This window comes from Gavia stellata, chromosome 7 (genome assembly GCF_030936135.1).
Source record: "Gavia stellata isolate bGavSte3 chromosome 7, bGavSte3.hap2, whole genome shotgun sequence".
In the NCBI taxonomy this organism is placed as follows: Eukaryota; Metazoa; Chordata; class Aves; order Gaviiformes; family Gaviidae; genus Gavia; species Gavia stellata.
This window is the reverse complement of record NC_082600.1, coordinates 5,938,825-5,965,971: the sequence shown is the minus strand read 5'-3', so window position 1 is coordinate 5,965,971 and position 27,147 is coordinate 5,938,825. Positions and strand designations below refer to the sequence as shown.

At 48.8% G+C, this 27,147-nt stretch overlaps 1 protein-coding gene across 1 annotated transcript; it reads left to right on the top strand.

Moving 5' to 3' along the window:
• The first annotated feature begins 1,500 nt into the window (after positions 1 to 1,500).
• CCDC198 (coiled-coil domain containing 198) lies at positions 1,501 to 13,408 on the top strand. Its single transcript, XM_059819942.1, has 6 exons — positions 1,501 to 1,717; positions 5,118 to 5,194; positions 9,180 to 9,266; positions 9,943 to 10,041; positions 10,465 to 10,630; positions 13,164 to 13,408. Exons 1-6 carry the CDS (start codon positions 1,501 to 1,503, stop codon positions 13,406 to 13,408), a joined length of 891 nt encoding a protein of 296 aa, XP_059675925.1.
• Positions 13,409 to 27,147: the final 13,739 nt, after the last annotated feature.

The following is a 27,147-nucleotide window of genomic DNA, read 5'->3' as shown; positions in this document are numbered from 1 at the left end:
CCACCCAGGTTTTCCACTGCTTCAACACATCCATCATTGCATTTAATTCACAGTTTTCTCCAAGCTGCTTAACAGGAATGACCTGTTCTCAGCAGGGGAGGGGAAGGGGGAAAAAAATGGAAAAATAGACATTAAGCATTGAGCAACTGAGGAGGGAAGGAAGGTGTTGATTTTACATGTTCATTTGAAAAGAAGAAGAAAAAAAAATACAGACTAAGCTACTCTGCTCCCTTGTGCCCTGGGTGACCTCTTCAAAAGCAAAGCCACGAGTGATGTTAGTGCTTTACAGCTGAAAATATGAACCCGCTGCATTACTCCAGAGATGAATAATTTCTTCTGGGAGGTGCCACCCCTGGCCGGTGGCATTTTGCTCAAAACCTCCCCATTTCCATCAAGGAGTTGCTGAGTGGTTTATCCATGGATCTACTGGCCATGAATGCTGAATGCTTGGCTCTGCCGTGACCCTCATTTCCCTGTGCCACCCTGCTCCCAGCACTCCTCTCCCAAGAGAAATGCCAAAGGAGGCCCCAGTCACTCCAAACCTATACAGGATCGCTCCAGGAATCCCAGTGGGATGAGCTGCTGCTACATGAACCCTGGCTCTGATGCTGTTTTGGGTCTCCCTCACACTCTTGGTGTTTGCTGGTTTCCAGGGGTTTCACAGCTGAGCCCACAGGTGCCCTGACCTCCTCCCACAACCCTACTCCTGCCAAAAACCCCACCCTGCAAATCTTACTGCATAATAATCCTCCCAACATATTTTCCAATCGCTCCACCTTGGAAATAACTGTGCCCTCTGAACCCCCTGATACGCCTTGGGAAGGGAAAGGAAGGAACAAACGGAGACATGTAGATCTTTCTCTTATGCGCCGATCCTGCTGCGTTCAGCCCAAATCCTGCAGCAGCTCTAAAACTGCAGAATATGACTCAGTTTGGCTGATGTTTTCAGGTGGGTTTGTGCTAAAGCTGCATTTTCCCCCCATCAGTGCCACTGGCCGGATGGAGCAAGGGCGGAGGATGCTCCTCAGCCAGCCCCTGTCCCCAGGCTGCTTCTCTCATGCAGGGTGGGAGATACTTTAACCCTTCTGGTGCTCTGAGGATTAAGTTTCCTCCTAAAAACCGAAGATTTAGCAAAAGAGCTACTTGGAGAATTACCTCTAGGTCAGCCAATGGCCAGCTGAGGCGGTACCCCAGTTGAAAAACCACTTGTAGGTAAAAAACAAAGCTTCCCCAGGGCTTGGCACTGGCTTCCCAGGCTGCTTTCCACTTCTCTGTCAGCAGCAGCCACCTCTCACCCCCGCGGGGGAATGGCTGGGACGGGGTCAATGTTTAACCGAGCGGGGAAGGACGTGTGCGCACGTCCGTGGGAGCCAGCCCCGGCATCGGTGGCTGGTAGGAAGCTCCCCAGGAGCTGGGGTTCTTTGCAAGGGTCCCTCTGCATTCAGGGAGGGCGGTGCATGAGGGGTTTTCCTTCTCCTTTCAAAGCCAGCGCTCTGTAAGATGGGCTTGAGCTCTTCCAAGGGACACCCCAAGGTGACCAAGGTGGCACCGATGCGTGCCAGGGAGGACCCGCCTGCTCTCACCTCCCCGTACCGGCTCCCCGGCATGCCGGGAGAGCCCAGCCTGCACCTGCCGGCCACAGCGGAGTGGGGAAAACCCACGTTTCACCGGCAACTTCCACCTCTCCAGGAGACCTGGTACGGGAGAGCGTCTACAGGTAAGGAGGTCATCACCGAACTATTGCGACACGCAGGGCAGCGATCCACGGGGCATCAGCTGTGCCTGCGGGTCTGCTCACTGCAGAGCAGGGTGGGTGTAGGTCTGTGCGCACACCAGTCTCCGTCAGCAGCTTTTTGCCATTTCCAGGACACTTCAGCTTTGGGAAAACTCATTTGTTTTCCCCCAGGCTGTTTTGGAAAGCACCTCAGTAAAATGGGTGTAGGTTTGTGCACACACCAGTCTCCATCAGCAGCTTTTCACCATTTCCAGGACACTTCAGCTTTGGGAAAACTCATTTGTTTTCCCCCAGGCTGTTTTGGAAAGCACCTCAGTAAAATGGGTGTAGGTCTGTGCACACGCCAGTCTCCATCAGCAGCTTTTTGCCATTTCCAGGACACTTTAGCTTTGGGAAAACTCATTTGTTTTCCCCCAGGCTGTTTGGGAAAGCACCTCAGTAAAATGGGTGTAGGTCTGTGCACACGCCAGTCTCCATCAGCAGCTTTTTGCCATTTCCAGGACACTTTAGCTTTGGGAAAACTCATTTGTTTTCCCCCAGGCTGTTTTGGAAAGCACCTCAGCCACCAGAGCCCAGATCCCAGGCTCCTTGCTCCCATCAGTCATCCCATCCCTTAGGAACAGCCCCACTCCCCAGCATCCACCTGGCATGCGATGACACCAGCCTGCGGCCACGCGAGCCCTCGTGCAGCAGCCCCCTAACTCCCAGTTATACACCCGTTCTGCTCACCTGCCACCACTGGGCATATTGATATCATTAGTTTAATTAGAATCTGGGTAATGTGCTCAGCAGACAAAATTCAGTATTAAAATAAATCATAGCCATGTCTCATACGGGGCTAATTTCATGAGCCAAGAGGCAGAGGAAGGCAAATAGCATAGCTATGGGTGTTTTTCTACAAGTAGCATCGTGCAGCCTCTCCCACAGCCTTTCACAGCATGGTATAAACTCCATCCATAGCCAAACCCTTCCTGGAGGCGAGGAAGGAGGTTTGCATCCACGGAAGTAGACACATAGCTCTGTACAATGAGCTGGATGGTGGTGAACAACTTCCCACAGCCACGTTAGGTGAGTGTAGGGAGAAACCCCCATGAACACCAACGTGGTTTGAGAAAGGGCGATGCAGAAGGAGGATTTGCAGCCCTAGCACTCTCCTCCTCTCTTTTCCATTTCCAAAAATGAATTTCTGACACACACCGAGCAGCGTTAAGCACCGCTGCTTCACCAGGAGCTGGATATTTCCTTCAGGATCATCCACCGAGAGGCATCAGGAGGGGGTGAAAGCAAATAACTCTCTCGCACAATAGCGGTGACGCTGCCAGAGCTGGAGGTCCTGGGGCAAATACGGATCAGGTCTGGCTGTACAACAGGGGGTTTCAAGTACTTTATGACAGCGAGAACAACCAAATATTCCTGTTCTGGAAAATTATCATCACTGGGTATTTTACAAGAGCTTGTAAAACATGTGTACTTCTATAAAAAAAACTTTTAAACCCCCTCAATAAATGTCATTTTTGTTTTTCATTTTCAGAAATAAAAAGAGTATGCTCAAGAGTACTTGAGCGACGTATTAGCTTGAGCTGCTGTCTAAATAAGCAAAGCCTCCAAGAGAATAGGTTTTATTTGGTTTATGAGGGTTCTTCTTAAATCCCACTTCCTCCAGCGGGGAGAACCTGCTGCTGCTAAAGTGCAAGGGTAAAAAAAATAAAAGTCATGAGAGCACCTTCAGCTCAGGCTTGGCAGTGGCAGCGTGGTGCAGTGAGACGATGGTCCCTCCTGGCTGGCACCATGCAGGCGTGCCAGAGACCATCCCTGCCCCAGGACCGAGCAGGTTTGGGGACAGAGAGCACTTGGCTCCCAGTTCTGTATCTGCAGGGACAAGGGCAAACCTCCAAGACACATGCATGTATAGGAGGAGAGGGAATAATTTAAATGTATTTAAAAAAATCTCATAAGGGAGAAGTAACTTCCCCAAAGCCATACACCTTGCCAGAAGAAATTTCTCCCAAGCCCCAGATCCCACATTCCCAGCACCATGAGCCACCTCCTTACGTTTTACTTCCCCCTTAGAAATTCTTTATGCACTAATTTGTCCTGAGATTGAGAGGCAATAACTTAATAACCCCCCTCCCCACCTTTTTTGCTATTACAAGCTGCTATTTCAGCGTGCGTTCCCCGGCAGCCGAAGTCTGTCTCCGGAGGAGCCGCCTGCGCTGGGAATTTTCACTTCAGGTGCCCATTCCTGCGTGTGTGGAGCAGCCGCAGCTTCGCTCAGCAGTTAATCATTGCTGGTGCTCAGCAGAGCCCAGCAATCATTTATCTGATGGAGTCACCGTCTCCTCCCATACCCCAATGCCCTCCCTCCATCGCCACCTCTCTCTCTTCTCCAAGAGCCCTGCCTTGGCAATCTTCCATGGCACTCATTTAAAGGGACCACTGAAGTCCCCCATAAGGTGACCTCCAAATCATTATTTTTCTTTTAATATAACTATTAAATTTGGCACCAGCTATAATGAAATTCCTGCACTTTATCCCCAACTCTCCTCCCCTGTGGCCACCTCGGGGCTCCCACCACATGGGAGCAGGAGCTGCTCAGCAACACCTCGCTCAACTCCACTTACAAAATTGCATTTGAATGCACCAAGACAGTTTTTTGGGAGACTAGGTGGGATAGAGAAACTCCTCCGTAAAAGCAATACTTACTATACATGCCAGTATTTATTTGTGCAAGAAAAAAAAGACAGTGGTGTCCACCCAAGAGCACCAGTGCAGAACAGACCTGAGCCCAGATCACGTTCTGGCCTCAGAGAAAGCACTGTTTTAATAACTAACAGGCAATCACTGGTGCGTAGCGCATTACTTTGGGCTGATTTCCAAAGATGATGAGGGTCTGTGATCATACCGCTTGTCTGTCCATAACCCACTAACTCCTGAACCCACTGGCTCGCTGTAGCGCACCTCTGCTGCGACTGGTAAAAGCATCAGAGATGTTTCTCAGTTCCACCAAAAAAAAAAACCAATCAAGTCTCAGGGACTGAGCAGCAAGAAGAGATCCAAACTGCTGCCTGTTCCCCATTTTAAAAGCTCAGGGAGGCCACAGGAAACATGGAGGGTGGTTATTGTCACATATAGAATGCATGAGATGTTGTAAAGGGAAGTAGGAGAGGTACGTGGCAGACATTTGTTAGAAACCACAGCTACATCCTCACTTTATTTCTGCAGCAGTTAGAATGACTTATACCATGTGTTACTGGGGTACACTGAGAGACATTAGTAGGACGTGCCAATGAAAAAACAAGGGCATAAAACTATTGCTGAGGACAGCCTAGCAGTTGATGATCACCCAAAAGTAACTTCATCCATTTCTTCTCTAATCTTTAAGGGCCCCTTGTTTTCAACACCATGCTGGAAAAGGGGGAAACCAGCATCATTAAACAGCACCCACCTCGAAGACCTCAAGTAAGATAAGTTTGAAAAGCTCCCTATGAGTTGCTGATTGACCAGTTGACATGGGCTTTCTTGGGGACATTGGCACACATCACAGCACCACGGTGGGGGAAACAAATATCCTACAAGAATGCAAGTAGGAGGTCCTACCTCTAGACGATCATCCCTAGGTGAGCTTTATCACCAGCCCAAGTTTGACACCTGGGGCAGCGCAGGTACGTTGACCACAGAGAGGTTATTTTTGGTTCATTAGCACAAGGGAGAGGACTTCACCTTCTAAGAACAGCCAAAGAGGGGCCAATGCAACGAGGCCCTGCCTTTGCCCTCCTGCCTGACTCCATGGGTCGTGCCTTGCTGTCCAGTCCACGTGTGCTATGGAGACACCCAACGAGGAGGATGCGTGTCCCAGTGCTGGCCATGAGGCCACCTCTCCTGTAATGACCCACTTTGCCATGTCTGGGTACCTGCAGCCAAACCTTAGCGCTCCCATGGGGCTGATGGGGCCAAGACAGAGCCCTTTGCAGAGGGGATCCAACTTGCATCACGTGGGGTTGGTTTTGGTTCTTCAGGCCAAACATCCCATCAAGCTCTGACATCAGATTAGGGGCAGAGAGACAGGTAAAGCAGACAGATGTGCTTTGCAATAGGGGCTGGTGAAAGTACAGGGCAATTAGTTTAGGTTTCAAGAACTGCTATGCATGCCATGTACCTATACGGACCTTCACCTTCTCCCCTCAGTAGCACTGTATGTACACGTGCACACACATCTGTGTATCTAGATATAAAAACAAACCTCCCCAAACAAACTTAAAACACCCTTGTTCACTCCTCCGTGGCCTTCCCTTCCCCTTCATGCACTTTCCCAGATCCCTTCCCCTCCAAGCCCTGAAAGCCATAACTCTGCCTGACGTGGCAATCAGGTTTTTCCCCACACAAGAGTTATCACAACATAACTAAAGCACCAGAAATATCTTTATATCCATATAATTTACTGCAAAAAAAGGAAAGGAAACACCACTAGCGTACCATGCCACACAAGGGTTGGAGTTGCTATTTCCTTTAAAAAAAAAAAGTGACAAGAAGCCCTCCACATGCATTTTCTGTGCTGATATTTTTATGCACTGACATTTTTATACAATACAAAACCCAGGCAAGGCTCAGGCCACCACATGCTCACAGGGCTAAGGTGGAGCTGCATTACCAGGGCTGTACAATTCTTGCCATGAATCAGGTTATTTAAAACCCAAACCCAGAGAAACACACTGCTTTCTCTGCTCCACCTGAATTTTCATTACTCCCCCACACCCTCCCAAAACAGCCAGCAACACCTTCCAACTTCCCATCTCTCACCTGCTCACCATTGAGGATGCAAAACTGCTAATGTTTGGCTGAGATTAAGTTCTCCTTCCTTCCCTACGTGCCCACAGAGGGTCAGGGAGGGACATCGGGGACACCAGGCTCAGCCCCGCTCTGGATGCCCCAGAGCTGCAGCTCCCCCGCTTTGCTCCTCAGATCTTTTGCCTTCAGAGCCCCAGCCTGAGGCTTTCAGCTGTGTTTCTCCTCTGCTGCCTGGCCCAGGTCTGGGGGCTCCAAAACTGAGAGCAAACAGGGCTCAGAGGAATAAAATCAGACAGGACAACTCAAGCAGACCCCTCCAAGCATGGGTGCAGCAGGGTGCCCTGCTCAAGGAAGGGCTTGGCTGCTGGAAGTATCTCTCCCTCCCCAATGCTCTCATTTAAGCAGGACTTTTAATTAGCAATTAAGGGCCAATGTTGTACCTGCTGCTGAGACCCTTCTAAGAGAGCCCAGCTGCACAGGGCACATCAGCAGCCTAATTAGGCTGCTGGAGGCAGTCCTCAGCAGCGGGTGGTTGGGAATAAACAGAGGCAAACATGCTTCTTGGCTGTTTAACCCGTGGAAGACATGTATTTGCCCTGACTGGCCATGTGCTTCTCTGTAACACTCCTGTAGGTGCTGGGTCATCCCAGCGCTGGGTGCAGTTTGGAGCAGCCCTGGGACTGCCCTGGGTTACAGCAGCACCAACCTGCCCCTCCGCTGCCACCGGGCATCTTCCTTCCCAAGCACCTATATAACCTCTTGCCATTAAAACCCTTGGGTGAACACCTCGCCTCCCAGCACTGCTTTGAGACCCCCCCTATTCCTCCCCGAGAGCACCTCCACTCTCCCAAAATAAACCCTCTGCACATATCCCACCACAGCAAACCCGCTGAAGCAGGGGTGCTTTGCTCAAGCCTTCCTTGCTGTGATTAAGGTCTTTTTAATATAATAAAGAACAGAGGAGCCACCAGACAGGGTCAGTTGAAACACCAGGCTGTGGCTCTGGCCAAGACTGGTGGCTTCAAAGAGCAGAGGTGGCCACCAACTCTTGAATAATGTGTCCCTGGATTTGGTGGGAGGATGAGGCAGCAACGCCTGGAATGAGCCCAGCTACGCCTGGTGAACCATCACGGAGAATCGCAGCCTCATTTAAAAGTCTACCAGCATGTAATTTTTAGTCATTGATCTTATTTCCATTACGGCTGTATTTATGTATTATTAAAACACTGATAATGCTCATTACAGGACAAAGACACTGTGAGTCCTACCCCGTGCTTCTGCCATTGCTATTAGGGAGCGTAAACAGCACCAGTAAAAGCCCTTTTCCCAGTGGGAATATTTTCAAAGACAGCGGAGCAGGATGACGTGGCCTTCTCAAGGACTTTTAGAGGATTTTGGTCAGGGAGCATTTCCGGAGAAAAATCCCGTGAGGTTCACAGAGACGAAAAAGGAGAGTCGATTTTCCAGCCTGTGACACAACTTTAGCCAAAAGCCTGAAACTTGGTTTCCCCGCCCGGTGCGGCGAGGTGAGCCCATAGATGCGGGAGTTTATCTGCCTTCAGCCACCCCGCGCTGGCTGCCTTGGTGGCATCTAGGAGTGATGCACAGCCTGGACTGCAGTTTGTGGTGTCACATGCTGCCATCTAGTGCCATTTTTTTAAGCTTCATATTCCGTTTTGTGGCGTTTTTTGATGCTGAAAGACATGTGAACTTAACGGGGGATGTCTCCTTTAGGGATGCTGCTGACTTCTTTTCTCCTGCATTATTGCATTGACCTACAGGATGCTTCAAAATTACAGCTCAGGCTTTGGCAGCAGTTCAGTGCAGACAGCCAGAGGCATGTCACCGTTTAGAGGACACTCTAGTTCATATTCAAGAGGTTAATGATGTGTCACATAAAGTGTAAGTCAGGTCTTACTGATGAAGTCCTTGATGATGCTCCCCTTAATCTTTATGGAAGCTGGACTGAGCTCCCATCCTAGAAGGGGACACTGGCAATATCAAGCCATGAAATAAGCCAGTATCATCTAGTAGCTTGGCACAATTTAAGGAGACCGCTTAGGTCCTTAAAATAAAAATCCATGCTCAGAGCAGTCTGTAAAGCAAGTCTCTGCCCACTTCCACTAGCCACCAGGAAGGACACTTTGTACCGTGCACAGCCCTGCAAAGAAAGGTCGTACTCAGGCCAACATAGAAGAGACTGGTTGGATGGAGGGAATGGTGCTCTGGGTCTCAGGTGTCTGGGATCTGCCCTTAGATGACCTGCTAGGGGACTTTATATTAAATTATGATACCTCTCCATGCTTCAGCTTCAACATGAAGCAATCTGAGCTGGGGTTTGTCTTCACTCTGGTCTTGGCTGGAGCCTTGGGCACTGTTGAGGCTCAACGAGAAATACCTGCAGGGATGAAACTAATATCAAACTGGGTTTTTGCTGCTTCGAGTCTAATGCAGGAGATTGCCCCAGTTTTGTCCACTCCCGAAGCACCTAAGGAGATGTTCATCTCCCTGAGCATCTGCTAGAGATGCCAATCTCCTTCCTGTACCCCAAGCAGTCAGGCCAGAATTGGAGCTGGAAAAATGTCAAGGTAGTTTCATATCAGGTTTTATGATCATGTGGAACAACCAATGCTGAATATTATAAATATTGGACTTGTAGAGGCTTGAACCCGCTGGCCCTGCGCAAGCAATCGCTCCCACAAAGCTCTGGAGTCAGCAAGAAGTGGCTGCAAGCCCAAAAACGAAGGTAAGTGCATGGGTTGAGCGCCGTGCACAGGTCATTGCTGGTTGTGGGCTCCTTTCCCTCGCGGTTCGGGCACCTCGAAGAGCTGAAGAGCAGAAGTTGGTGTTTTACACCGGCTAAGCTCCCACCCCTGGCTAAGCCCAGGAACCGGCTGAAACACCAGTGTGTGGGTGAGGGGCATAAAATAAAAGGAAAGTTTTTGAATCTCCATCATGACAGTTCCCTGTATGAGAGGTACCTGCTGAGCCAGGACTTTACATATTTTTGAGGCTAAAGGTTTGAGGACCACTTTTTTAAATAGCTGAGCAACTCAAACACCCATTGCTTGCAGATGGCAGGGAGAGGGCTGCAAGTGCTGTGTGCTGTGAACATCCCCTGCAACCCCAAACGTGCAAATGTGGTTCCTCCCTTCGGATCACGAGATTATCTTGGACAGCCGACTCAAAGCGGTAACACCTCAGGGGGCAGAAGCATGTATACATTGTTTTAATGAAGATTTTTTTCCATCCTGCCCCAGAGCTGTGAGATAAACTGCAAGCGCAGCGGAAATCTCTGATAAATTTCTGCAAGTTGGCTACGCAGGGAGACGCTGCCTTTATCCGGGGAGCACCCGAGGGGCCGGGCGTGGATTTGCGAGAAAATGCAGATGTATTTATTTATGTTATTAAACACCTTGTAGGCTCTGGAGAAGAGGGGGCAAAGCCTGAGACACCTCCCTGGCAGGCGGCAGCACTTGCACAAGCTGCAGATGCTGGATTTGACCCGCAGGCGCCGAGAGGTAACGCTGAGATGGATTTGGGGAGAGGTTGGGGCTTCCCATCTCGGACAGGGGTCTGCCCACCCCTAGCATCTCTCCTATGGACCAGGAAGCTTAAAGCCTATTGGTGGGAAGAGCAGATGAAGCTTTCCTGGTTGTTTAGGCAGAGGCGAGGTGGGGAGCATCCCCCGGGTCCCCACGATCAGTAATAACTTCTGATTTTTGCAACACTTGGCCCTCATTTGGCCCATGGAGAAACCAAAAAATCTCTGTCCATGTCATGTCCTGTCATATACCCAGCTTGGCAAATACCAATTGCCCTGGTTAAACTACTTGGCTGCCTAATTATTTTCAGCCCCATCTCCCTAATGATACGCTGCGTCAAGCGGTTAAAACGTGTTTGCTCCTCTGCTGCTTGTGTTGACGACTCGTTTGCAAACCCAGGCAGAGCTGAAGCGAAATCTCCACAGGGAGGCAAAAATCAATAAACAAAAAATCAAGGAATTCAGCCCGAAGAAAGTCCTTGACAGTCTCCAGAGAGGCGACAGTGCTGAAAGCCAAGACCTCATCCCTGCTGAGCACAATCAGAGTTTTCACGGAGACGACCACGGTAAGTAGAATAATTTTCCAAGGAGATGTAAAACTTGCCTGCCTCTTAAATGTCATCAGAGAAGTTTCCCTATGGAAGCTGCTTCCACCACTCCATCTCCTGCCTTGACACGGTCCAAGTTCAAAAGACTGGGGGGGAAGGCTGTGAGATGTGGTCGTAAGGCAAAGTGTTGGGATGCCTCAGAGCAGGACGCAGGTCTCCGGGCTGCTTCTCTGATAGCATCCAAACAGACCTGAGTAGATGTGAATTAAGGGCCATGGAATAGCCATAGGGGCATAAAAGCAAAGTACTCAGGGCCAGGTCCCTGCAGGAGCAGGTTCCCACCCACAGAAGAGTCTCATCTTGTCCCACACGTCCCCTGCATGGCAAACCGAGTGTGAGGACAGAGGGTGTCCCTGGGGTCCCACATCCTTGGAGAGCTGGGGGTCCATCAGGCAAAAGCGTCCCAGGAGGTGACCATATAGACCGCCGCATAAGTGAACATACATGGGCTGGGGGGGACCTCTGAAGCTATTCCAACATGCCAGCCAAAGGGGTGAAGGAGAAAAAAAATGGAAAACTGCCTGAAGATCAACCCTTAGACCATGTTTTGCTCCCTGCCCTCTGCCCCAGCACAGGACACCTCCTGCCCAAGCCTGGGGCGTGCTCAGGTGGACGTAGGCTGTGACAACATCACAGTCATCACTCTGGCAGGGTTGGCAGTCACCAATTAAAACGTGCCCTGCCAGCTTTCCTTCAAGCGTGAGCCATGAGTTACTCTGGTAGAGTCTCTACCACAACATGCGTCCATCCTCAGCTGGGGAGCCAAAGCCAAGCCCCAGCCCCACTCTGACCCAGCGATTGTCCCATTCAGGCATGGAGCTGGTCCCTTCCCAGAGGGAGCACAGGCTGAACCACTGGTGGGGCAATCATCGGCGGGTACACAACTGCGTGGTTCCCTACCAAAATATACCAGGGCATGTGGTGCAAACAACCAGCTCAAATCTTCAGCCAGGGTCAAGCAGGGTGGGCTTCAGAAAAGCTCTTCTACTGCACCAGGTTTGTTACATCTCAATTTTTTCTGCTCTGGAGAAAGGAAGTGTGATGTTCCCTTGCAGCAAAAGGGAAACCGGGATGTTTTAAGATCGCTGGTTATTTTCAGGGACCTTGCAAGACTGTTTTTTGGGAGAACAGTCAGCCTCGTCTCTCCCCATTGACATGCATGAAGGACTAAAGGAGGGTACCCATGTACATTTTTTGGGGTGCTGAACCTCGCAGTGAGTCGTCTTTGGCAAAGCAGCCTTGGGCATGTTGGGAAGCTGGAACTGGGCTCAGCAGGAGAGATGCTGCTGAACAGCTTGAAGGATAACAGCAATACTCCTTGCTGGGGAGGTCCAGGCAAGAGATGGAGAATGAGCTGCTTGAGCAATAGCTGCCAGATTTGCTCCCAGCTTCATCGTTGCATGGTCCACCGTGATGTTGCATTCGTATGCACAGTGTAACATCTGGACTCCTGCCCATCCTTAAATGACCATGGGGTAAATGTTACAGTCACTGAGGTTACTCACTTTTTAGGATTGGTTTTATATGGAAACCACTTCCCACTGCCTAGAGCCAGGCAATTTCCATCGCAGATTTGCCTCCCTCTGGGCAGTGTGTAATTAAGTTGAGATGTTCTTGGTTAGATGATTTCCAGCCGTGGCCTTGTGTTACTTTCAACATCTGACGCAAAAACACATCAGGTGAAATTCATTTAAAGGCAACAGATCTCAGCCTCTCTTGGGCGTGTATCCCTGCTGCAGCCCACGCCGTAGCGCAGGAGGGAGCACAGCACAGTCTGCGTGCCAGCCATGCCAGCAAACACTGAGCAGGGGCTTTTCATTCCCCCGCACGCCTCGAGGATGGGCGAGCAGCAGGAACAGACATAGCATAAATCTGGAGGGCTGACCTGCGGTGCTTTGGATTTGGCCGCGACTCTCATCTAAGCTTTGCGGCACTGGTTGACGCAGTCTGGGGGAGCAGCTGGGGGGGCTGGAGATGCCAGAGCACACACGGTGACCTCCCTGTCCCCAGCGAAGGGGAAATCAAAGCGAATCTCAGCTACCACTTTGTACTGACATCCCCAAGGCATGAGCCCTATTCTGCTTTGCTTGCACATGACAATCTTCGGCACAGGCTGGAAACGTATAACCAAGGGTAAAAATGCTTAAATCAGTGAAAAACTTGTCTGCTGGTGAACTTTCACCAGGAGAAAGGGGACACAGACTTGGCTGCTCCTATTCCCTTGTGTCTCTTCGCCTCAGCTCTCTTCTGCTTGGGGATAAAACCATACTACTGCCTCTTGTCATACTCCGTAATTTCACCAAATAGAATCCTGAGTATCTTATACCTTACCCTGCCCAGCCCTGAGCATGGGGTCTGGTCTTGCAGGGATCTCTCAGGATCTTCTTTACATGCCTCCAGCTTTTCAGAACCATTTCCAGCTAAACTAGGTGACTGAGCATGCAGCTCTGCAAAATGGTGATTTTTATTTTTATTTTCTTCTCTCCCCAAGGAAACACGTGGGGTGGAGGACTCTCGGGGCAGCATGATGGGGCTGAACTCTCTCCGAGCAGGAGCAGGAAGGTTGACCTGTGGTTCTGCAGGGAGCCACGGACGAGGGATCTGCTCTGGGACACCTCCAGCACAGGGTCTGAGGAGTGGGAAAGGGAAGAGAAGATTTACCGCAAACCTACGCTTGTGAGAACCAAGACAGAGAGAGTTTCTCTCTTTGACGACTTCTTTGATAAGGATTTCTAGTGGCATGGCTTGGGGTGGAGAGGGACGTGCTGAAGAAACAAGCCCCAGCTCCGGTGGGGCAGAAACCCCTGGCTGGATGGACTGAGGGTGGAGACACAATGTTCGCAGTAAGCGGCATTTCTGGGAGTAGGAAAGGACAGCTGGAAAGGAGGAGATCACTGATGTGGAGTGAATAATGACTGCTTGGGTTATGTGGCTGAATCAAAATATCTGGGGAGAAAAAGGCTTGGACCAAGCAACACTGAAGTGGGGTAGAGGGAGGAGGAGGGGGCTGGCAAGAAAAACAAGCAGAGGCTGGAAAATATCCTGTGTTAACCCCAAATATTAAGTTCCAACTGAAATGAAATGTTTCGCCCGCCTTTGGGTTACTCCATCTTCCTGTTTAACTTGTTTTTAACCTTATATCCTTTTCTAAACCACAAAAACCCAGTTCAAAATGCAAGGTAAAACGATTCATTTGGAAATCTTTAAAATAAATATTCTGACATTTCTAGAATTCCTTTTTGACATATTTTTGGAATTTCCTCTCCTTCCCTGCCCCGGACACAGAAATATATGTACTTTCTTCAGTACTAACCTCCAGTTTTATGGATAATCTTCTGAAAAAGCTGGCTTTCGTTCACTTGCCTTCTCTGTCCAGGGTTCAGCGCTGTGCAGTGAGTGGTGGAAACTGAGGGATCTCCAGCATCTCCTGCGGACACATACCCCGGTGGTGCTGGTCAAGGCTGCTGCATCCACCGAGAATTTGAACAAGCTTCCCTGTTGCAACCTGATATTTCCTAGTATATTGAAAAAGATGGTTATACGAAGGGTACCAGATCTATCAAAGAGATCCGTGCAGTTTCCATCTCTCCTAAACTGTATTTTTTCATAGAGTTATCCGCTTTTCCTTATAAAATCATTTGTTATCTGAAAGAGAGCTTCACCCAGTTCTCCTGTCTCCTATCTGGTTGTCTTTGTAGGTCCGTAAAGGTGCATCATCTTTGTGGAACACAGTGAGTCATTCAAGCACATACATAAAATGATTCCCTGGGATTTCAGTTACACATCTTATAGTTATTCTGTTGTGACAAACTGGGTATGTGGGGGACAGAGGGAGGGAGAGAACCCAAGGGAGGGAGAGAGCCCACCACCCAGCCCTGGCCCTGGGAAAAAGACCTGCCTGATTCCCAGCATCAATTTTACCTCCGTTTGAAGTTGCAGAGCTGACGAAGGGCATTAACTCTTCCTTGTAACTCCTGCTTGTCTCCCTGGGTTGCTTTCCACTTGGTCTCTCTAAAACCTACCGGAGGATAATACATTTTCAAATCAGCTCGTTGGCACAGGACGGGGACCCCAGGAGTAACAAACATGATTATCATCACAGTGACTTTGATTTCCTTCAGCTGGAAATTGTATCCTCATATTTTTCAGCTCAGGACATCCAGAACAACCAGACCCGGAGTCCGTTCTCAGTCATCCAGCGCAGGGTTTGGGTAGCTCAGGACAGATGAGGCATGTCCTGCATCACTGTCTCGAACCTGCGCTACCTCCCACAAAGCTGTTTTGGATGTGTCTGCGCTGAATCCTCAGCTTCCTGGATGGCATAGCCAGAAAAAGAGCAGGAGACACATTTTTACACGTATTTAGGAGAATTAGACACCCATGGCTGACTCGGTTTCAACAGTATTTAGCTATTTGTCTCTCTCAGGCTTTATTGAAAATCCCAGGCAGAGCAGGAGTTGGGAATCACAGCCAAAGCCCCAAATCCAAGCTGGAGCCTCCAGCAGAGCTGCCCAGCACTGAGCTTCTCTGTCCTGATTTCCCCTCTCTCTCTCTTTTTGACAGCCCTAAGTGTATAACCCATTACAGCATGACTACATGCTTCACGGAGGAAACTGCTCTTTGGAGAAAGCCCACACGCCGTGCGTGATTCCACTGAAAAGCTAAGAACACAAACCCCAACACAGAGAAGGAGGAAGAAGAGAACTGATTTTAATGAGACAGGAGAACTGCTCATGGCTAATGAGTCCGAGCCTGGAGTCTCTGTGTTTTAAAAACGCCCCTGAGAACTTTGCTGATAAACTCGGTCATCGTGTGTGAGCTGGAAATATCGTGAGAGCTTTGAATTCGACGTTGAGGGTATGCTGAAAAGGTCAATGATTTAATGGGCTGGAACCATTAATCTGGCACTTGTCTATACACCTGTCCTCTTAATGATGTGACACATCTCCCTTCTGTGTTCCCATCTGTCAACAATTAAGCTATAATTGGTGGAAATGCAATTTATCTCAGATAGAGCTGATTAGTTTCCCAATAATCATGTTGCCAGCACTGGGGAAGAGTGCTGCCCACGGAGAAAAGTGTGTGGACCCGTCGATCCATATCACAGACTGTGCAGAGAAGAGACTCTGAGCATTAATTTATCAATTTACAGTGGGCAAAATTTGCTCTTATGGAGGCGATAAAACCAGCAAACCCACTTTCTACTGCTGGTGCTCAAAATCTCTGCTGTTCTCAATTGTATTAATTCTTCATAACCTGTAAAAAGGCAGACGGCAACTCATCCTCTTCTCGTGTTTTCTTTCCAGAGGCTGGAAATGAAAATGTTTTGTCTATTACTAAAAGTGAAACTTAGACTTTTGTACAAATTACAGAAGGTGGGAAAAAAAAAACACAACGCATGTGCTGCAACTCAGCAAGGAAGACTTTACAGAGCTGTTTTTCTCGGAATAGCTCCCGATTCCAAATGCTCGGTATTAGCTCATCCCTTGAAGGCTGAGTCATTGCAGTCAACTATGGAGAGGATGAAACTTGTCGCTCGACATAACTGAGCACACACAGCTTCAGTCCCAGTCACGCACCACAGAAACCAGCATCTGTTTTAGCAGAGCCCCTCGCCTTGATCCCAGCATGCCTCCCCAGGGAGGAGAGGCTGGAGCAGTGCTGCATCCCGGCTGGCAGGCACGGATGTGGGATGGGTTTTGAAGGATGACGATGAGGAAACCTGCACGGGGTTTGATTTTGGTGGTGCGGAGCAATGCATAGTCAGAGGAGGAAGAGCCAAGAGGCAAGGTTTCAGAGCAGGGAAGCAGAGTGGAATTTGTCTGACCTAATCATGGCTATCTAAGGGCTGTGAAGCCTCTCTCCTGATGGCTAAAAAGATGGTGCTGTGGCTATCTCGCACCAGCTGCCCAGCTTCAAGGCGAGGCTGGACCCATCCTGCAGGTTAAACCTGCCTCCCCATAGGAGCCGTGCTGAGGCAGAGGCTGCTCAGCCCCGACGCAGCGCCTTCAGAGAATTCGTGTTATCAGTTTCCACCAAAATGACAAAAAATGGAGATTTTAGGCAGTTAATGACGTGGCTATGGGTATCAGCAAATGGCACAGCCCTGAAGAAAGGGGGGGATGTCGGTCAGCTAGATCCCTGCCCCAAGGCACAAGGCCATTTGATCTGCCCAGTGAAATGGTTATAGGATGTTTTTGGTGGTGGTATGAACGTGGCCAGAGCAACCCAAGTTCCTCCAGCTCAGGCTTAGCTGAACCGGTTTTGCTGAAATGTTAAAACAAAATGATAATACTAAGCCTGAAGCAGACAACCAAGCTGGGGGAAGTCAGCACCAGCAGTTAATGTCTGGCAAAATCATTAGCAATTAAACGTACAGCTCATAAGAGGAAATGTCGATGCACCTTACTTCTGTCTGTAAAAAAGCAGGAAGGTATTCCAGAGACCTTGCTGCCAGGGCTGCTGTAATATCTCTGTTATTGTTCCTGAGCAGAAAAATGATTTACTTACACTTAGTAAAGCGAGGTGTTAGGTAAATAAAGTCAAACAAAGCCACACTGTAACTGGATCTCACTGAGTGGTCTGGATTAATGTGATTTTCTAACCTTCCTGGGCTCTGTCCCACCTGGTGCTCAGAGTATTTGACCTCCTCAGGAATGCAAGTTTCCAGCATCATGCAACATGCTCCCTCCCCTAACACATGCACACATTCAAAAGCAGAAAAAACCCCACCATCAAAGGCACTGGCATATATCCACTAACCTTATTAAACCCTTTATCTGCCCTGCCTCACTGGAAGGTGTGTGACAGGCAACTGGGATTGCTTCAATCTGCTTACACAAAGCCGCAAGAGAAAAGCACTCAAGAACATCGACTTTGAGCAGCTCCATTTCAGGCTGTACATGAAGATTAAAGTATTATCATCAGCTTGAAAAATACCAACCCTGGCACGTTTTGGTTTGTCTAACTAGGTATCCTCCGGCTGTGCCATGACAGCACAGCCCTAAACCTGTTGTTTTCCAACGCTGGAAACAGTGATTAAGCCCTTACGGTTTCCAGCTTTCTTTAAATAATTCCTGAGCAAAGTCAAGAGATGGCACAAGGGTCCCCTGATGAGTTAAGAGGAGGGAGGCAGCTCTCATTTCTCTTCTGAGCCTCTTTGCCTGCTCCCGATATGCAATGTTGCCCTTGCTGGGATGTCCCCTCCCTCCCAGCAGTGCCGATGCAGGTATCCCATGGGGAACACGATCCATCTCCACCGATGGGGCAGAGCTGCCCACAGATACCTCCTGTTCTTGCAGGAGTCGGAAAAATATTTATTTCTTGCTTAGCACAAGGGTTGTAGCTTTTTGCCACCTACTGACACGTTGTGGGAACGGCTCATCCTGTGAATTCCTGCAGAAAGGCTTCATCGTGTGCTGGCTCTGGCTGACAGTGCCTCCAGCATCGGCTGAGCGGTCCGCAAAAATAAAAGCGAGACTAAATACGGCACTTGGCACAGACAGGAGAGCAACATGTATTTGATCAGTTGTTCCTTGCTATAATTGCCTCCTTGCCCCATCCCTTGAGCACCTCGTTTCATCATTCCAGAGAGCAGGAACATGGGAGAAATCATGCATCTCACTTGCAAAACAAAGCCGTGACTTCTTCCCCTTCTATCTTTCCCCCGTTCATCTATTTTTTCCCCTTTGTCTCCCACTAAAGTCTCTGCCTGGCTTTGGCCCTTGCCCAAGGCACCTTCCTTCTTCCTTAGCTCCGCTGAGGGCTTCTGATCAGAGGACAGAAGGTCTCTGCAGGACCTTGCACATTACTTAAGCTTCATTTAAATCGTGTTTTGATGACTTAAGCAATGCACAAAGCTAACAGTGCTAACTCATTGCTCAGGGTGGACTTCAGCCCCTGTGAAGGAGCTGAGCGTGTCTATTTGTGTCTCCTGCCAGAGATGCTGAATGAGGCGTTGTCTCTGCAGCAGCAATTTTGACGTGGCTCTCGTGCCCTCGTGGAGTTTGAGTGAAGCTCAGCTGGGGAATCCTTCATCTTCTCAGAGCTTCCCTCATTTCAGTCCGTGCAGCTTTCCTTCTCCTTCACTCCCATCAGCAGCATGCTTTGTTAATGCACACCCTCAGTGATGGGGTAGAGCAAAAACCTGCTATATTGCTGATCCAGCCTCGAATTTCCCTGTTCCTCCTAAGTCACCCTGAGACACAGTAGATCCCCATGCCAGCATTAGCTGGTGGTCTAGGCAGACTGCAAATGACCCGTTTACTCAATCCAGCTTTTATGCAGCATATGATCTAACATCCAAAATTTCTCGATTACCTTGTTACTCAATTAAAATGCTAGATGACAACTGTTCTGGGAGAAAAGAGGAGCAAGAAAGCATCAGTTTTGCAGTCACCCCTTGCAGAAACACACCTTTCATTAAACGCTGAGGACCAAGCACTTGCCTCTTGATCCCGGTTACAAACACCACCCGAAAGCCATCAGCGTGGCTCATGACTTGTGTCTGTGCCGCAAAAAAAGGCTGAGCTTAAAAGCCAGGCAGCCCTTCTATTTAACACACAAATCACCTCCTTCAGTTTCGCCGAGCTGACCTAAAAATACAGCTTTTTGCCACACAAAGCCTCCCTTGTGAGGCTTGCTGGAGCTGATTTTTTCTTACAGTGCTCCTCTGTCTTGAAAAAAAGCTACTGAAGCTTCATTTCACTGCGTCGCACTACATGGGGACCGTGAGCCCATTACTGCTTCAGTGTGATGGGGATTGATTAACACGCTTAAGGCTTTTTTTAAGGTCAGATGGAGAATCAGCATACAGTGCTGACACGGTTCTGGATGTTTTTTCAAACTTGGTACTTAAAGAAGCAGATACTATTTTCAGCAAAATTAATTTTGTTTAAAATGTGTCTGGAGGTCTTTGCAAAAAATATTTTAAAAACTGCACTTTTGCCCAAGAATTGGCCACTCTTAAAAAAAAACAAAACAAGCTTAAGAGTAGGGGTTTGGTTTGGGGTTTTTCTCTGTTTTTGTTTTATAAAACCCAATTTTTAGCCACAACAAGTTCTTGTCGCTATTTTGGTAAAGCTAATTTGCCACAATCATCTAGCTAGACGTTACTAAAAATAATCACAAAAACGTGGAAGAAAGTATTGTGCTAAAGCTAGAGCGGGAAAAAAGGCAAAAAACCAAGAAGTCCCTTCAATCTTTAAAACGAATTTTTGCAGTAAGCCTTGCTTCCAACCTTTATTTTGAATTTTCTCATTCCCAAGGCTCTCCAGGTCTGCTTCGCTGTCGTGAGCAGAAGGACTGGAAGTGACCATAAAGCAAAAAAGATTAAAATCTTCCTGCAGACCCTAAATGTTTTTTGCTGCAGGATTATCTGCTAAAAACAAATTGCCTGACCCCCTTTTGAAGGCGAGGGCGAGAAGCTGGGAACAGCCCATTGCTGCTCTGGGTTTTGATAACCGCTTCCTTCACCCTTTGGGCATGTTACGTTGCTCTGCCCTCATTTATCATTTTTGTTTTCTCCTCCCTTCCATCCTTCAAAAGAAGATGATACTTAATTAACTACCTGCAGGGATCTTGTGCAGCTCAGCTGATGTTCAGAAATTGCTTTGAAGGCAGCCAGCCTTGCACAGTTCCTACGGACGAGGGGCTCCTCCCTTTCCGACTCCGTTACACGCTGCTCTTGGCCCGAGGACCCCGCTCCGACCTCCCCACGGCAGAGACCGGTCCTGCCCGGGTGTTTGCAGCATCCCACACCATGGCACCCGCTCTCACACTGTAACAAGTGGGGCACTTTTTCTGTGCTTAAGCAACCAGATCTCCCATCGAGATCTAATATACAGGGATGGCTTCAGGCATAGACGAAATAAGCCATCTCCTAGAGAAAGTGTGTGATTAGGAGGTAAAGCCGCCCTGGTCCTGGTGCGGGAGACCTGGACAGCCTGGCTCAAAAATTAGGGTATATGGGGCTGGAGGCAGCCCCAGCTTTTGCTTCGCCAGCCAGGTGCTCACTGCGCTGATTTACTTTCCTGGCTCTGCCCTGTTTTCTTCCTTTCTGACATCCCGTGGCAAGTGTCCCTGTCTGAGCCCCCCATCTTCGGCATGTCAGACTTGAAGGTTTTCCTCCATCTCAGCTAATGGCCAGGAAAGCAGCCGGGAGTGCAAATCCACAGTTGGGCTAAAGGCAAAGGAGAGCAGCTCTGCAGAGCTTGGGGAAACGCTTCAATCTCTTTGGGCTTTTACTCCAAGACAGTGATACTCAGATACCGTTTCATCAGTTCCCCTCTCACATCTTCCATCCCTCTTAAGGACCTCAGTACGGCAAAGGCTCTGGTGAACGCGTGCACCAGCTTGTGTCGATGGCAGGTTGCCACACAAGGAATGAGCTTTATGGCCTCGTGGGAGCACCTGGCTTGTAGGGGTTGATGGTGGTGCTGATGGGTATGTCAGTCCATGAAGGTGCCAAAGGGCTTCCCTCCAAGTAAAGTGGAAGAGGGTATGATTTTGCAGTTGTAGGATCAGATGTTTGGTCTCCTCTCTGGAGGACTGTGGCCTTGGCAGAAAGGTGTCACTTCTGGACAGGGGAGTTGAAGGACCTAGGACACAGCCAGTGCGATGCATCTTCACTTACCGTGGGAAAACAGATGTTCAGCTGCACATTATACAAGGTTAGCCACCGTTTTTGCTCTTTTGATGCAGTGCACTGATGACTTTTCTGATCCAGGTGTTTAAATTATAGGAGGCCTGTCTTCATCTGCGTAAGAAGGAAAAAATTAATTACAAAACACTATAAAATGAAAAAAACCACCCTATTATAATGAAAAAAAAAAACAGAGAAGACTGCTAAGTGTCTGTCTGAGTTGGAATTAGGTAGCCACAGAAAGGGAAAGGCTTTTGTTTATCATCAAGAAAAATCATGTAAGTGGTTGTGATGTGGAAATAGTTAAAATGAATGAGGTCTTACCTCTTTGTTTCCCAGCTTTCAAGTGCTCGGATTCTGTAACCGATGTTCCAGTTAAGCACACTAAGACCTGCCTTTGTGCTCACCCCAGGAACTGGAGAGGAGTGCCGAGATCTAGAGCAGGCAGCGAATCCGTGCTAACAAAAACCTCCAAAGAAAAACATTACTCTTAACCCAGATGTGTTCAGATTCAGGCCCCGTACTGAGAAAATAACACCCGCCTATGGCAACCCTACCTATTTGTCTTGCTTGTTTGTATCGAATGAAGTCCTTTGCCTTTGGGGTTCATGGGACTGATGGTCATTAAGGGCTCTTTTTGAAACTGTGGTGTTTTTGCAAAGAAAGTTTCACAAAATTGAGGAGGAAGGCATTATAAAATTTGGCTCGACATACCAAAGTGCTTCTATTCAGACAGGTTCTGTCATAAAAATAATGAAATGCTTTTAGGACAACGTTGTCCGTGAAGGTACTTCCCTTCAGTGGTGGATTTTGCCAACCATATGCAGATTCCCCTATTAGACAACACCAGTGAGTCAGGTACAAAGTCGAGTCTTACCGAGCCTTACCCTGCTCGCCGCCGGGACTTCTACTCCTGCAGGGATGCCTCCAGCTCCCCGGGCCGTTTGCTATCATTGGGGCCCATGGCTATCTTTGGAGCTCTTCTAGCCACTCCCTAATGGCCCACTTTGATGTCCAAGTGTAATATTCCGGCGTGCTGGTGTCATCGATTGCCATACAAATCTCGCTCAGAGACTGGATGCTTCCTGCACTTAATCATCCACTTGGTGCATTTCAAAGGGCTCAAGAAAGATTACTCTTTGAAAAAGACAAACAAAAAGATCCCAGACAGAAAAATGAAACAACCACCCCATAACGTGTGAACGACATCGTCTCAGGTTTTCTGCGGATGCTTTTTCCACAGCACAGAAATCACCGCCACCTTCCTGTTGTCACGAGAAGAGAGGTGTCACTTTGGTGACCAAATCAATGCATATGAAGCTCCTAACGTTGAGGAGAAATGTCCTTGCTTTCAGATGACAGCCAGTAACCCAACACTCAGAGCAGCAAGCGCATTACCCACACAGTTAAAGCCTGTTAACAGGAAACTCAGCCTTTTCTCCCAGATAAACATCTTGGGTTAAATGTGCTGGAAGACTGGAAGAGCTGTTTTGAAAGAACCACATGGGCTTTTTCCCCATCCCCTGAGGTGACATTATCTGAGGCTGCTCAGCTTCTGCCCAGGTTCCCAACCTGCAATGCCTTCTGCTACAGCGATACATTTCCTAAAGGGTTAAGAGTTGTAGCTCCTTGGTCATTTATAGCCAACTTATTTCTCCCCATGGTGGTTTTTCAGAGAAGTACGTGGACTTGGGCTCAAGTCCCCTTCAGGGGCCTCTTGAGGGACTTGAGCACCACCATACTTTGGGACTGAAGCAGATGAAGTAAAGCTGTGGCCTTCGCGAAGGCTCTGAGCAGGGAGCCCTGAGCATCCGTCTCCCTGCGACACTTCAGAGCGGATGCAGCTGGCTCAGGGGGACGCAGCCCACACCTCCTACGGTGGCTCTTCCTGCCTGAAGGAGAAAGGGCTCTTTGCACAAATTTTCATTATTTTTTCCCATTTCAGCAACTGGCCAGAACCAGACAATAACCCCAAAAGCGTTCTTAAGAAAGAAAAAGCTTTTCTAAAAGCAAACAAGTGCATTGTCAAGTGGAAAAGTAGGTTTTATAATTTCAGGTTTCCTTGGTAAAGCTTAATCTTGTTTACCAAGAAGGATTTGGCAGGTGTGATTAATTCCCTGCTCTTAAACACATAAAAATTTATCTGCCTGCTTAAACCATCCCAGAGGAGGCTCAGCTCTGCAACAGGTCAGAGCACCCAGAGCATGCCTGTACGAGAAGGATGTGGTCCTTCCCTGGCCGTGTGCATGTTGGGGCGGGGGACATGGTGGACACAGAACCTGGGAGCAACCTCTTGAGAAGTCCCTCTGCCTTCCTGCTCCTCTGGGACAGTCCTCGCTGCTGCATCGTGTTGGGGGAAGAAAGGTTAATCAGAGGGGCCCAGAGGCTCAAGGACAGGTATTTTTGTTCCTAGAGGAGGTGTACACAAGAGCAGGGTTTAATATGGGTTTAAAATCTGGGTTATTTTACAACCAAGTTGGGCGTACTCAATGGGAAGACACCCAGAGAGGGCAGTGAGCGCTGTCAGCATTCAGCTGAGACCTGAACTGTCTCCAGGGCAAGTTACTCATCATGTCTGAGCTGCTCTCTCAGTTCATCACAGCGGATATATGCAGATCCACCTCTCCCTTCCTCCGCTCTGAGCTTTTCCTCTGCTACCTGAACCTTTCTGGGAGCCGGTTCAGCTCACTAACCCGACAGAAATATAACACGAGATGTACATCTTTACCAAAGGATACAATCTTCTCAGAGGAGGGCACACACCTGGTCTGCAGTCAGGACTGCTTTTTCACCTTATTTCTGTTTTTCCACCTTATTTCTGATTTTCCACCTTATTTCTGTTTTTCCATAGGGTCTTGGAGCCCGTTCTGCCCCGGAGTTCAAGGTTTTTTTGGTTAGACTTCCTGACATCACCTCTCGACCTGTTCAGGTATCTCCTTCTGGCCACACGCAGCCCCTCAGATGAATTAAGGGTTGCCCTTTCAGTGCAGAACCTCCTGAACCCTCTGCAACATACATCAGGTTTTCATGCTTTTCGCTCACAGACTATCTGCCCAATCCCCCTGCAAGCCAGCCAGCGCGCCTGGCTCCGCGCACGCAGGAGACGCAGGCGAGAGTTCATCTGCTCCACACCTCTGACTTCCCATCGCTGCCGCCTTCTTCCCCTATTCACTCTCCAGCCCCTCTCCCTTTTCCCCATGCCTGCGGGGTAATTTGAGGGGTGGATAACCAAGCACTTACTGTCAAGGAAGAATCTATTTAACCAGGTGTGGTTCAACCCTAGTGTGTAAAGCACACGAAAATACGGACTTATGTGTCCTTGCTCTCCATCCTCTGCCCTGTGGTACTGCTTTATCCATCGGCACAGCTTTGCCTACCTGCTTTTCCTCTTATTTCCTATCAAAAACCAAGCAGAGAGATTAGACCTGTGTATCCCAACCTTCTTTTGCCTCATTTCTATGTAAAGCTCTTATCAGTCACGCCAGTGAGCCCAAACCGCTGCTGCTGCAGATTATTCAGCTAAAACACACGAGCCGGATCATGCAGGCAGCAGTGGAGCAGACTCCCAGCAGAATCCAGACGCACCGCAGATACTCCAGATCTTCGGAAAGCAGCCTGGTAATACTTGTCGAACTAGATAAAGAGTGGTGTGGGGCACAGCCGTAGGAGCCAGCAGACTGTAAAGCAGTTGGAAGTTTTACAGAGCCTTTCACAAGGGGAAAAATCTTGAACTGCAGTAAATTTTGTCTTTAAAAGCTGCCCAGATGTTAACACGGAACAAAAACTGGATACTCTGAATGAAACGTTTCTCTTGAAAGGACAAACCATTTGTACGGGTTCGGTATCCCGAGATTTTTGAGTGACCACCATGAATTCAGAGCAAGGACGTGGAGAAGTCTGAAGCCCCCCAGCCCTGTATCCAGGTGTCTACAGCCAAACTGATGCTGGGGTGCTTGTGGTCGGAGGAGTCAGGCAAGCCTAAATCAACCAAATTAAACATGTAAGCCCATGATAAAGAGCAGTTTGAAAATTCACTCATACATCTGCAGCAAGCCAAGCAGTCGGAGACCAGCGAACACACAGCGCTGTGTCTGAGAACTGCAACTTTCCCTTAGCCTCTAAATTAAAAAAATAATTATTTTCTATTCAGTTCTAAGCAAGTTGGGCCAGTCTATGGAAAAGCGGGCTGTGAGCACCATTTAAATCACGCATAGCCTGAGGTTTAGGAAAGGTGGTTTTAGCTTTCGTTCACTGCTTGAATCCCTGTGTGCGCGGGGGTAAGCTGGCCCAGGTTAGGGCAGCACCGTGCTACGCACATTTTGGGGATGAAATTCAGCTTGCCAACGTGCTAGGAAACTAGCAGATTTCTAAAGGAGATTTGACTTCCCATGAAGAGGATCTGCACATTTATCCACACCTGATACCCGTATGGTGAAAAAAACCCACCAAACTCTCCTTTTTACTCACCTTCACACACTTTTTCACGCTGCCTTTTGAAACCAGCCCTATTCCCCGAACCTGCTTCAACGCCTTCACCGCCCGGCTCTGCAGGCACCCTGGTGAAAACTTTCGCTGGACAACAGCAAGGAATGGGGCAAATGGCCAAAATACCCGGGAGTACGACTGCGGCTGTAGTTTCACGGACGGGAGGTCCTTCTCCTATCAGCGCTGGGTAAGGGGGAGCAGGGTCCCAAGGCAGGGTTACAGCCAGGATGGCTGTGATGGGCAGCAGGGCTTTAGAGGTGCTAACTAAAGCTATCGCCTGTTCCAGAAAGGTTTCTGGGAGCTGCCGGGGCTGAGACGGCTTCTGCCGTAGCTGCTATTTCAGGTGACCACTAAGGGATGGTTTGCTTTATTACTGTTTTGTTAGCTGTAACTTACTGCGGTTCACTATTTTTCCCTAAAGTCCTAATTTTAAAGAAGAAGTTGGTTTCTGTTTGGTGAAGTGAAGCGGTCTAACCCTCAAGCTTCGTCTGAGTCACAGGAGTCAGAGGCCCCATCCTGCGTCAGGACCAGCTTTAAGGATTAATCTGCATAAAGTCCCCAGCAAAAACTGCTTTGGCGCAAGCCCATGAGATCAGGCTGCTCTAATAACGAAGCACCGACAAAGGGTAACTCCCAAACCAAAGTCTTGCTTTCTGTTTTTTCATGCATTTCCCCCACCAACGTATGATCCGGTGTTTTAAGCAGGCTAATGCTAGTTGGAGTAATTCTTCTTCCTTGTACAGAGAGAAGAAAAGCGTGGAGGATGAAAATTGCAGGTTTCCTGAGGATACACACCCACGGTGTATCCCACGCCTCCCGTCTGTACGAGACTCAGACAGTCCCCCTACTCCAAGGTATGATGACGGCACTCGCCGCGAAGAAGCAGCAGGTCTGGTTTCCAGAATTTGTGTACCCAAAGGATGCCAGCACACCCAGACTCTCCTGCCTCAGTTTCCCCATTCTCTCCCTGCAGCTCTTTCCTAACCTGCCCTCAAACAGTTGCCTGATGCTGACTGCGTCCAAGTGAATGCACAACTGTACCGTGCTCTTTGGACGTGGATGAGGTGGGGTGGATGCTCTCTGCCTCATCTGCAGGAACGTTGTCCCTGCACAGCATCAGGGAGAGCTTCCAAAAGCACCGTAAGATGGCAGGGGATGCTTTAGAAGCAACTCAGTGTAAAAAAGCCCCACCAATACTGCTGGATTTCTGATGCACAGTAACAGAAGATAGTTTTGGGGCTGGATACAATTCAAAGCAACCTCAAAAAAAAAAATAAATCTTTCCATTTCAGGGATCAGAAATTTGCAGCTTAAAGAAATTTAAATCTCCCTGGAACTATTTACCAAA

Bases quoted from the DNA above. Each gene is read 5' to 3' on its own strand.
- CCDC198 (XM_059819942.1), top strand. From the start codon at position 1,501: ATGGGCTTGAGCTCTTCCAAGGGACACCCCAAGGTGACCAAGGTGGCA. The intron at 1,718-5,117 runs GTAAGGAGGTCA...CTAATCTTTAAG, and splicing joins GTACGGGAGAGCGTCTACAG to GGCCCCTTGTTTTCAACACC. The intron at 9,267-9,942 runs GTAAGTGCATGG...AACACCTTGTAG, and splicing joins CTGCAAGCCCAAAAACGAAG to GCTCTGGAGAAGAGGGGGCA.